The sequence below is a fragment of the Musca domestica genome, unplaced genomic scaffold (genome assembly GCF_030504385.1).
Source record: "Musca domestica strain aabys unplaced genomic scaffold, Musca_domestica.polishedcontigs.V.1.1 34, whole genome shotgun sequence".
Lineage (NCBI taxonomy): Eukaryota > Metazoa > Arthropoda > Insecta > Diptera > Muscidae > Musca > Musca domestica.
This window is the reverse complement of record NW_026712313.1, coordinates 9,455,141-9,467,731: the sequence shown is the minus strand read 5'-3', so window position 1 is coordinate 9,467,731 and position 12,591 is coordinate 9,455,141. Positions and strand designations below refer to the sequence as shown.

Genomic DNA, 12,591 nt, shown 5'->3' with positions numbered 1-12,591 from the left:
TAAACATATTATCTGAGGGCATTAAAAATGGTACATTATTTTTTGAATATTAGTTTGAAATAATTTTCAAACTTTGAATATGAGTTTTCGAACCATTTCTCAAAGACTTTTTGAAGTTTCCACTTAGATTTCGGAAATATTTTTCAAAGGACGTCCAGATAAAGAAAGGAAAAATATTTTCTTCTAAGGACCTTCTAACTTTTGAATCTGGACTTTGTGGGATTTCTATAATGTACTTTTAGAATTAAAAACTTGAATTTTAAATAAAAATTTTAATGAAAGTAGATCTCAATTTTTAAGGACTTTCAGTTTTTTCAAATATTTTTTTATTTCTGAATATTTTTGTAAGAGCTCACAGACAGACAAACGAATATCAGAACTTTGAACGCGGGTTTTCTTTGTATATTTTTTATATTTGTTCAAAGGATTTTCAAACTTTCCAATTTCACACCAGACCTTGGGTTTATAAAAATATTGTGATTTGTGTAATTTGAAGAGAACCCGAGGCTCCTTTCGGATTTTATGATCGTTTTTGTTATTGAAAACTTTGACCCTTTGTGGGAGAGGTACCAGAAGCAATGGTCCGATCTCTACCCACTTTATAACAGGTCTTGTGTTAATAGAAATATTGAGATGTGCAAAATCTGAATGGAACAGGACGTTTTATGAGCTTCAGCTTGATTTTCAAAATTGCGATCCTTTGTGGGGGAGGTACCAGTGGATCGATGAATCCAACTTTCACAGCAGCTCTTGTGTTAATAGAAATAATGGGATGTGTGAAATATAAAGAGAGTGGGATGCTTATTTCGGATTTTATGATAATTTCAATTTTCTTCATTACAAGGACTTTTACACGAGGAGTTTTTAATGAATTCTTAAAGGATATCCTTGAATCAAGAGTTTTTATGATGGGTTTTTCAATCCCTGGTTTTTTATGGAGATACTTTCAAGGAATTTCAGAGAGAAAAAAAAAACATTGAAACTAATTTCGTAGACATGTAGACCCAATAATCAGGAGATTTTTATGAATTCTATTAATCTGAAATTTTCAAAAGATTAATGGGAAATTTCAAACCAAGCAACGGGAGATTTTATCAGCTTCTATTAAATGAAAATTTTTATTCCCAATTTTTTGCTACTTTTAAATGCATTAACAAAAAAAAAATCTAAGGGATCTTTTCAAGAGCATTTAGCCTCATAAATGTCGAATTTATGATAGAATTGTTTTTAAAACTTTTTTCAGAGGCATTTCAAATTATTATTGAGGAGTTTAATTGATTTTTTTGCAGGACTTTTCTATTCATTTAATTTTTATGAGTTCCATCAATGTGCAGTTCGTTTAGAGTTTTTTAAGGACCTTCAGACCCATAAACCAGGAGTGTTTGAAAAGGATTGTTTAGGACTATCAGAGACATTAATGGTTCATAAACTTGTGGAAGTTCGTTTTGGTTATTCAAAATGTTGACCCTTGTTGGGGGAGGTACCAGAAGCGATACTCCGATCTCTACCATCTTTATAACATTTTTTTGTGTTCATGAAAATATTGACATGTGTCAAGTCTGAATGAAATCGGATGTTAATTTCTCGTTTTATGAGATCCATGGATACTCAAAATTTTGAACCTTTGTGGGGGAAGTACCAGAAGGATTGGGTCGATATATTTCATCTTCACACCCGACCTTAAGTTAATAAGAAATAATCCGATGTGTGTATTATTAGAGTTATAATTTTTCAAAAATTGTACTCTTTGTGGGGGAGTTATTTGATGGAGTGGGCCGATATTGTCCATTTTCACACCTAACCTCGCACTAATGCAAATATTAGGATTGGCAAAGTTGAAGCAAAATTGGATTATCCTTTCTCTTTCTGTGCAGTGAAATATGTTATTAAAAATTTAAAACTTTTAGGGGGTGGGGTGGTGTGAGGGTTACCAGAAGGAGTGGACCGACATTGCCCATCTCCGCACTCGACCTAACTTTGATAATAATATTATGATGTACCAAGCTTTGGGCCAAATCGAATATTTCCTTCGATTATTATCATGAGCGCCAGCCAAACAGACAAACGGGTGGACATCGCTAGATTGACTCCAAATGTTCTGAAACGGATTTGGCCCAAAGGGACCTAAGGTCTAAAATTGTTATTTCGATGAGGCACATTTTGGCCGCATCAAATAATACATACCCTCTCTAGCCAAATGGCTGAAGGATTTCTTAACTCTTTTAGACTTATGTTATGAACAGGACATTTAAATTATTTCAGGGTCCTTTAGTTGTCTAGCGAAATTTTAAATTTCAAGGACCTTCAGATGAATCTGAATTAATTTTGAAAAAATTTCAGAATAATTGAAGATAATAATAATTGAGTATTAATCTGAATAAAGCACTTTCGGATTTTTAAAAATGGATTAAAAATAGTTTTTAGGACTTTCAGATATTGAATATTCTAACACAGAAGGAGGGATGTCAGTGCGTATGAGTGTGGATAATAATCATACGCAACCCTGTCATACGATAGATATAACAGTACTTCGTTCTGTTAATGAAATCTACGTATATGAGTTGTTAAGATTTATTATTGCTTGTAATACTTCGAGTTACTTTGCAGAACTTCAAAGCCTCAAAAGCCCTTTCGTCCTTGCCACATGACAATGGCAAATTACCACAATCACGTATCTCAATCTAAATCAATTAGAAGTTATTTTCAAAGAACGATTCGGACCAAAAAGGAGTAGTTATTTTAAAATTAAACATGTGTGTGTGCGTGCCAATATCGAGTTTGTCAATCTACAACGTGTGCCACATTGAATCCTTGGCAAAGGTTATAGACCTGCTTTGTGTCATTGTTGTCATTGTTATCTGGGCGGCCACATAATGGCCCTCCCCATTACAGTAAAGTTAAATAAAGCGAGAACAAGCCAGTGAGAGTGTGAGAGAGGGCCAACATGTAAATATGTGTTGTTTTTGCATTGTTTTGTATTGTTTTGTTTTTTCGTTTCTTTCATTCTACTTACAAATGATGGATGTATGTGTCCTTGGCCGGCATGTAGCTGCTGATATTGTTGCGGTGACAATACCACATGTGTCAATGTGCCACTTTCATTGACATACGGCTGCACCATCTGACCCTGAGGCACCTGTACGGGCACTGTCATCGGTGGTGGGGGACGATTCTGTGAAACCATTTGTACAGTTGTAGGACCTGCAAAAGAAAGGAGAGAGAGTGGTGAGAATGAGAAAAATGAGTGCCAAAGTTTGTTTAGGAAAGACTGATTATTTCAAATTAAATTTCAGTTGGGTATGAAGGGCTTAACAGAGAGGGAGTGGGAGAGAGAGAGAGAGAGAGCGAGGCAAGTAAATGCCCAAAAGTTTTTCGTAAATGACAGCATTAATTTGCCAAAGTCAAAGGCGGGTGTATGTATGAGTGTGAGTATGGGTGTGTGTGTGTGTGTGTGTTTGAGAGTGTATTCACATACTTATAGGCTTATCACTTAAAATGATAAATTGTGCAAGCCAAAGGGTTGATTTATTCACGCCTCCCATTCATTGTTTATTGTTGTTGCTGTTCTTGGGTATGGAGTTGTTGTTAATGGTTGTTGGCTTAAAATTTAGGGATATTTAAATTCTAAAGAAAAGTGTAGCGGATTTTAAAGGTATGAAGTGGAACTTAAAGGATACTTAATGTCAAGTTGGGGGATAAATACATTTATGTTTACATCATTTTTATTTAATTCAAATAATTAGGTTAAGTCATTCGGGTATTTGGGGCGTATGATTGCTGTCATAATGTATACGCCCCCATAGATTTATTCATAGGTATTTAATTGTTATTAAGATGGAGATTTTAGGAGAAAAAAGTAAGTGATTAAGTGGCGGAATTGAATTCCAAGTAAATGAGGGATTTTTATTATTTTTGTCAAGAATTTTTTTATGAGATTCAGGATCTAAATCTGATTTTTTTTAATTTGTTAAGTACTTTCTGGATCACCCATTTTAAGTTTTTTTTTGTATTTTTTAAGGAATTTCAGTCTCAAAAACATGAGGCTTTCCCAAAAATATTTATTGGGCTTACAGGCCCATCACCGTGAAGTTTTCATAAAGAAAATGGGAAAAACGAAATCTACTTTAATACCTATCAATGTGAAGTTTTTGAATAAGTTTTCCAAGGATGTTCAAATTTTTTCTTTCCGAGGATTTCACACTAGGAGTTTTTAAAGGATTTTTGAAGGATATCCAGGTCTCATAAGCCTTGAGATTTTATGAAGGATTTTTAATGTTTGAAGGTTTTATAGAGATACTTTCAAGGAATTTCAGAGCCAAAAACGTGGAGTTTGTGCGGTCCTTTTCAAGGACATTGAGACTAATTAACGCTCAGTTTTTTAGAAATAATTTCACAGACATTTGGACCCAATAATCAGGAGATTTTTATGAATTTTATTAACCTGGAATTTTCAAAAGAATAAAGGGAAATTTCAGATCAAGCAACGGGAGCTTTTATAAATATTTTTTCAGCTCCTAGCAAATGGGAATTTTTACTCCCAATTGATTACTACTTTTAAATGCATTAACAAAAAAATCTAAGGGATCTTTTCAAGAGCTTTTAGTATCATAAATGTCGAATTTAATAGAAATGTCTTCGAAACTTTTTTCAGAGACATTTTTAAACTATTATTGGGGAGTTTAATTGAATTTTTGAAGAACTTTTCTATTCATTATTTTTTAATCTTTTCCATCAATGTGCAGTTCTTTTAGAGTTATTCAAGGACCTTCAGACCAATAAACCAGGAGTGCTTGAAAAGGATTGTTAAGGACTTTCAGAGCCATAAATGGTTCATAAGCTTGGGGAAGTTCGACATATTTTATTTAAGAATATTTAGATTTCTGAACATTGAGTTTTTTAAAGGGTTTTAAAGGCTTTCAGATCCATCAATGTGAAGTATTTCTTCAAGGGCCTTTGGGCACAAAAAAAATTGGAATGTTGGCAACTATGTTTTTTAAAAAATATTGTTTTCCAAGACTTTCAGACCAATAAACGAGGATTTTCTCAAGAGGAATTTTTAATAATATAAGTGGAGTTTCTAAGGGGATATTTCCAAAGAAATTTGGAGTAAAAAAAATAGATTTTTTATAAAAAAATTTTAATTTTGCAATTTTTTTAGTAATTCTTGAAAGGACTTTGAAAAAAATTAAAGTGAAGTTTTTAAGAACATATTTTGAAGTTATTGCAAATATTCTTGAAAGGACTTTTCAAGGACATTGACACTAATCAGCGTTGACTTTTTTAGAGTTTTTCTAGGACTTTCAGAGCCATCAACATGTCATTTTATAAAGAAGGATCTTATCACCCCTTTATGTGGAACAGACTTTCAGGTCATACTAATTTTTCTAAAGGCTTTCAAACCAATCAGCGGTTGACTATTTGTTGATAGATCCTCAAGGATTATCAGGGTCCACAACGTGGATCTTTTGTAGAGGTTTTAAAGACATAATTTAAAGAATTTTCAGAGCTAACAACTGCGATTTCTGTAGATTTTGTAATTGATGCAGAAGGTATTTTTATAAAATTAATTCAAGGAATTTTAGAAAAAGAAAAAAAAAATTGTATCGAGAACTTGTTGGCACATGAACGGTAAGTTTTAAGGAGTGTCCAATGGTTTTCAGATTCATTATCGGGGAATTTAATAGAAAGTTTTTATCGTAATAAACAGAAACACCTCAGTTTTTTTTAATTAACTATCCCTTCAGTGGAATTTCGAATCTATCAAAGTAGAGTTTTTGTAAAGATAGAGTTTCTGTAAAGAATTTGGAAACTGGGATTTTTACAAAGGTTTTTGTAAGAATTTCAGACCCATTAACTTGGGTCCCATGGACAAATATTACTTACAGAACTTTTGTTTGTAAAGGTTGATCAAAAATATTTTCTACGACTATCAGATCTTGTAAGGAGGATTTTAAAAATTTTCTAGGACTATAAAACCTATAAAGGTAAATATAAATTTATTAAAGTCATTTGCCATTTAAAATGCCAAATTAAAACCGCGTCTTCTTCCTTTAATTTTTTGACGGTGTAAACGTAAGAGCTCATTTCTTAATTTTTTGTTTTTGTGAGTGGACACTTTTTCCATAAATACCAAACATTGGCTTTTAGAAAAGGAGATCAATATTTCTTCTAAAGGAATAACGCTAGTACTCCAATGCGTATGATTGTTGACAACACTTATACGCCACTCAGTCAGGTATAGCTACCTTATATATAGCGGCTTATTTTCTCTGTTCTTTTATGTTATTAATGGTAAAGAGAGCGAAGATACGAATTTTCAAAAGCATTGGCCAGAGATTACAGGGATGGAAAACAAGAAAATGTCAAAATTTTCATGTAAACCTTCGATTTTAACATATCATCCAATTGTCAATCATTCTACAGTTTTTTTTTTTCGCTGAAGTTTTTTTTATTTGTCTCTTTAAGTTTTAAGAGCATGTTGAATACGAAAAAGGTGTTCTTTACTATTTAAATTTCACTAGTACTCAATCTTGGGGAAAATAATAAATGTCAACTATAATTTAAGAAATTCCCTAGGATAGACTTCAGGATCAAGCATCTTTATTTATTGTTACTAACTCCAGCGAATGTTTGAAATATTTAAAGCTGTTCTCCATGATGTATAATTGCTGCCAAAACTAATACGCTCTCCTGTTATCTTCCAAATTAAATTTCAATTGTCAGAAATTGTACCCTTGTGCGTATGATTGCCGCCAACACTTATACGTCACACACACAGACACAATCAGCTATTATTATCCACGAGCTAGCGGGATATCGGCTCATTTAAGTGTTGCCATCTAAAATATAATATATATTCATTAAACATAAATGTCAGGGACACAATTATTCCCTAATGGATTATGTGTGTCGTTAATAGTTTTAGATGGGGAGGGGGGTACCCACAAAAACACGCCTAACAACACATCATAAATTAATTATAGGCACAAATGAGGATACAATAATTTAGCGGAAAAATCTTTGGCGAGAAGCGATAGATTTCCGATGCAAAATCGGTACAAATGTTTGTGCTCTGGAATGTTGGCGAATAAATTCACAAAGAGGCTGCTTTGCGTCATTAATCCTTAGTTCAAAGCGTAGTTCTCGAAATATCAGACAATTCAAAATAACTTTTCTTATTGGGAACCATTGAATCCTTGGAAGTTTTTTTATCCCCTGAAGAGGATCTAATGAAAAACTTCAGATCTTCTGCCCATAGAATGTCTTTAGGTCTCTTATCCAAAAAAAGCTCATGGGTCTTCTATCTACGGCCAAGCCTTTAAGGTCTTCTTTCCATATCTTTTTCTTGGAATTTCGCAGAGAGGCTGCTTTGCGTTAATAATCGTTAGTCCAAAGTGATAGTTCCCGAAATTCCAGGTAATTCAAAATAACACTTCTTATTGGGAACCTCTGATTCCAAAAAGGCATCTAGGGTCACTATCCTTAAGTAATTGTTAAATAGAGGGTATTATAGTTTGTCATCTTTATAGGGCGTTTAGTTCTTCCACCCATTGAAGGACTTAAGGGCCTCTATCCATAGAAAGAACTTTATGTCATCTATCCATTCCTTTTCCATTCTTCCTTTCGCAGAAGGTCTCAAGGTCTTGAAAAAAATGATTTTAGGTCTTGTTTCCATAGAAGGTCTTTGATCTTCAGTCCACAAAAAGCCTCTATATGTCCCACCTTTAGGTATTTTATTCATGGAAGCCTAACATATTCATAGAAGCCCTTAAGTCTTCTATCAAATGAAGAACTTCAGGTCATCTTCCCATAGTAGACCTTCATATCTCCTATCCAAAAAAAAAACTCAATAGACCTTCTATCCACAGAAGCCCTTAGGGTCTTCTTTCCATAGAAGGCTTTTTGATTTTTCAATCATAGAAGGCCTTATGAGACATCTAAGTCTTCTATTCATAAAGGGCCTTTAGGTCGTCTATTCATAAAGGGTCTTCAGGTCTTCTATCCATAGAAGCCATTTGGATTTAGAGAGCCTTTTCCCTTTTCTATCCAAAGACGGCTTTTGGATTTTCCTTCCATATTCCTCTATTCCATGGAGAATTGTAAGTCCATATCCATAGAAGGCCTTTGGGTCTATTACCAAAAAAAAAAAAAAAAAAAAAAAACGGAGGTCTTCTTTCCACAAAATGACTTCACTCCATAGAAGGCCTTTTGATTTTCCTTCCATAGGAGTCTTTAATTCATAAATGACCTTTAGATATTCCATGTATAGATGGCCTTTTCCTTTTCTATCCACAGAAGGCTTTTAGCCTTTCTATCCCTAGAAGACCATTGAGACTTCTATCCAAGGAAGAATTGTCTTATCCATAGAAGACTTCTAGGTGTCTTATCCAAAAGAAAGAAACAAACTTAAGGTCTTCTATCCACAGAAGACCTTAACCTCTTCTTTTCAGAGAAGGCCTTTTGATCATCCATTCATATAAGGTCTTCTATCCATAAAAAGTCTTTAGGTCTATAAAAGGCCCTTAAGAAGGATTTTGGGTCTTCTATCCATAGGAAGTCTTCCTTAGGAAGTCCTCTACGAATAAAAGTCTAACAAAGTTTTTTTTTTTTAATAAAATTTCCTTAGATCTTCTGGGCTCCTTTATACTTTTAATAAGTGGAGGGGTTTTATATATTCCACAAAATCATATCCATATTCGTAGAGGACTTTCCAAACAAGACTTTTTATGGATAGAAGATCTTATATGAATGGATGATCAACCATTCATACAAGGTCTTTTATCCATAAAAAGTCCTCAGGTCTATAAAGGACCCCTAGGAAGGCTTTTAGGTCTTCTATCCATAGGAAGTCTTGCTTAGGAAGTCTTCTACGAATAAAAGTCTATAAATTTTTTCAAGAATTTTTCGCTAGATCTTCTGGATCCCTATATAATTGTAATGAGTGGAAGGACCTTATATCTTCCACAGAATCATATCCATAAAATCATTCTAGGTATTCCATGAGAAATAGACGCTTAGGTATACTTTAAACGGACAGCCATGAGGTTCTCCTTTCATGGAAGGAGTTTGGGTTTTCTACCCATAAAAAAACTTCGGGGTATTTAAGAGAATTCCTCGGGATCTTATAGGAAGAGAAGTCCGGTTTTTTTTCTGAATAGGTTTAAGGTTTAATTTAATTGAGCCTTTTCAAAAATATTATAATTGAAGAGAGTAACAATAATAGGGGTTTCTAAGAATAAACAGACATGTTGCTCATATTTGAGGAGAAGAAAAAATGCTATGAAGTCCTCTAAGGGTTCTAGTTCTCCCATGAAGACAAGCTCTTTGTGTACAAGACTTCTGGGGGTCCTATAAAAAGAAAACATATGGGTCTTACGTCCTGTAGAGGAGTAAAGAGACTGATATTGAAAATTTAAGCACCTATTTTTATTTTCCATCGATTTTATGCGGATAAATTCCAACCCCATCACCCATACACAAACAGTAATGTATGTGTGTATTTTTATACATTTTAATCCCCATCCGATAAACATTTATGAGATCCTTGAGTTTTTTCTTTGGCTCCTTTTGGTAAACAAAAATGATAATTTTCATTGGATTGTTTTGCCGCATTTCCAGTTTTTGTTTTTACTGCAGATTGCTGGCGATAATGGCAACAAACACATTTATACAGAAATTCAAACACACACACAATACACATACACACACAAAGTTGTTCATTTTAAGTTTTAAGCTAAATGGTGTCTTTTGTGTTGTGTGTCTGCATTAAGATTAAAATCTTAAGAAAACGTTCGAGTTTTTCCTTCGTTTTTTTTTTAAGTGGAGAAATAAAAATGGAGATGGAGAAGAAAAGAGGGAAGCAAACAGATTATAAAAAAAAATACTTTGTGTTAACATTACTTAAACAATCACTGTGTGTGTCTTCGTGCGTAATTAACATTTCAGGATAAATGTGTTTTATTTTTAAATGGAGAGGAGATAATTATGTTTAAGTTGTGTTAAAGAAGTAAAGGAAATGGGGTGAAAAAATAAAAATAAATGTATTTTTTTGGGGTACTTACAAGGTCCTTCCAAAAAAAAAAAAAAAAACAATGGAGGGCTTTTTAATATTTTCTTTATTTTTTAAATAATTTTTATTGATTCCTAAACACTGTGCAAATTTTCCTTGTGTTTTACCACATTTTAATGATTCTACCTAAACGGCTTAGCTTTACAAAAAAAAAAAAAAAAAAAAAAATCCATTGAAGAAAAATTGTAGCCTACATTAAGGTTTTCCTCTAGCTGCAGCCTACTTTTAGTTGTAAATTAAAGAGTTGTTTTTTGTGTTTTTTTATTTGCATACATATACAGTTCCAAGAGAAAGCAAAAACTAGCAGCAAGGATAGGATAATTTTCCTCTTTTTTAATTTCTCCAGATAATGTTTGCCACAAAGATTAGTAAAGTATTGCCTAGCTTTAGGCTCTTATATGTTGGAGATAATAAAAATGCATTTTACATAGATTGTGGTCCGATTAATGAAGCAGAAAAACGAGATATTGATTTTTAATATTTCTTCTTTTCAAAGAAACTTGGATTTCGGAAAATAAAAACCACAAGGACTTGAAGGGATATGCATTAAGGGAAAATCAAATGGGATTTACTCTTGTGAAAGAAAATAAATATTAAATTTTAGTAGGAAATGATAGGTAACCACAAAAACATAAATAGAAAATGAAAAGCAAAAGTTGAAATTAAAAAAAAAAAACTGAAAATTAGTTGAGTTGAAGGTTAGATGATGTGGATTTACAATATGTGGCGTATGATTACTGTCACCAATTATACGCACTGGACAAAAACATTTCTATGAAGAAAATTGTAGATATCTGCAATGTATAGAAGACTAGAGGCCTTTTATGAATAGTATATCTAGTGGCCTCCTTTTATGGATAATTTTATTCTAATCCTTTTTTAAGGCCTAGATGGAAGATTTAAAGATTTTTTATGGAAAGAGTACGTAAAAGCCTCTTATAGATAGGAGAACTAGGGACCACAAAAAGATAAATAGAAAATTAAAATCAAAAGATAAATTAAAAAAAAAAAAAGAACTGAAAATTAGATGAAGGCTAGATGATGTAGATTAACAATATGTGGCGTATGAGTGTTGTCAGCAATTATACGCACTGGACAAAAATATTTCTATGAACGAAAAAGGAGATACCTGCAAGTATAAAAGACTAGAGGCCTTTTATGGATATAATATCTCAAAGCCTCCTTTAAAAATGATAGACATAAAACCATTCTGGGGGAGGATAATTAATAAAAATCAGTTAAAGTCGATATGTGGCGTATAAGTTATGTCAACAATTATACGCACTGGATATAGAAATATTCCATGGACAGAATATGTGTGAAGACCTTTAATGGATAATTCTATTCGGATCCTTCTTTAAGGCATAGATGGAAGACCTAAAGATTTTTTATGGAAAGAGCCTCTTATGGATGGGAGAACTAAGGACCACAAAAACATAAATAAAAAAAGAAAATTAAAAGTTAAATTAAAGCCTAAAAAAAAACTGAAAATTAGTTGAGTTGAAGGTTAGATGACTTAGATTTACAATATGTGGCGTATGAGTGTTGTCGGCAATTATACGCACTGGACAAAAATATTTGTATGAACGGAAAAGGAGATACCTGCATGTATAGAAGACTAGAAGCCTTTTATGAATAGTATATCTAAGGGCCTCCATTAAAAATGATAGACACAAAACCTTGCTGGGGGTGGATAATTAATAAAAATCAGTTAAATGTCGATATGTGCCTATGAGCTCTATCAACAATTATACGCCCTGGATAAAGGAATATTCTATGAACAGTATATGTGAAGGCTTTTAAAGGATAATAAAAACATTTTTTTCTTTAAAAATTCACGTTTATTGGTCCTTGAAAAAATTTTTTTCTTTAAAAATTCACGTTTATTGGTCCTTGAAAAAATTTTTTTCTTTAAAAATTCACGTTTATTGGTCCTTGAAAAAATATTCTTTAAAAATCCACGTCTAATGGTCCTTGAAAAAATTTTTTTCTTTAAAAATTCACGTTTATTGGTCCTTGAAAAAATATTCTTTAAAAATCCACGTTTATTTGGCTGGAGATCCTTGAAAAAATATTCTTCAAAAATCCACGTCTAATGATCCTTGAAAAAATATTCTTTAAAAATCCACGTCTAATGGTCCTTGAAAAAATATTCTTTAAAAATCCTCGTTAATTGGTCCTTAAAAAAATATTCTTTAAAAATCCGTGTTTAAGTGGCCTCTTGGTCCTAGAAAAATATTCTTTAAAAATCCACGTTAATTGGTCCTTAAAAAAATATTCTTTAAAAATCCACGTTTATTGGTCCTTGGGAAATATTCCTTAAAAATACAAGTTTATTGGTCTGCTGGTTCTTTGAAAAAATTTTTTAAACAATTCAAGTTTATTGAACTGTTGGTCGTTGAAAAAATATTTATAAAAAGTCCTCGTTTACTGGTCCTGCAGAAAAAAATTCAAAAAAAAAAAAAAAACAAAAAAAAAAATTCCACTTTTATTGGTCCTTGAAAAAAATTCTTTAAAAATCC

At 32.5% G+C, this 12,591-nt stretch overlaps 1 protein-coding gene across 2 annotated transcripts in view; it reads right to left on the bottom strand.

Annotated features, from left to right (window-relative positions):
• The window catches only part of LOC101897758 (fibronectin type-III domain-containing protein 3a), a 660,976-nt gene that overhangs the window by 33,362 nt on the left and 615,023 nt on the right, over positions 1 to 12,591 (bottom strand). For both annotated transcript variants that reach the window (XM_059125593.1, XM_059125594.1), the window contains one exon: positions 3,014 to 3,201. In XM_059125593.1, coding sequence (XP_058981576.1) covers positions 3,014 to 3,201 — 188 coding nt within the window. The remainder of the gene's footprint in view (positions 1 to 3,013; positions 3,202 to 12,591) is intronic.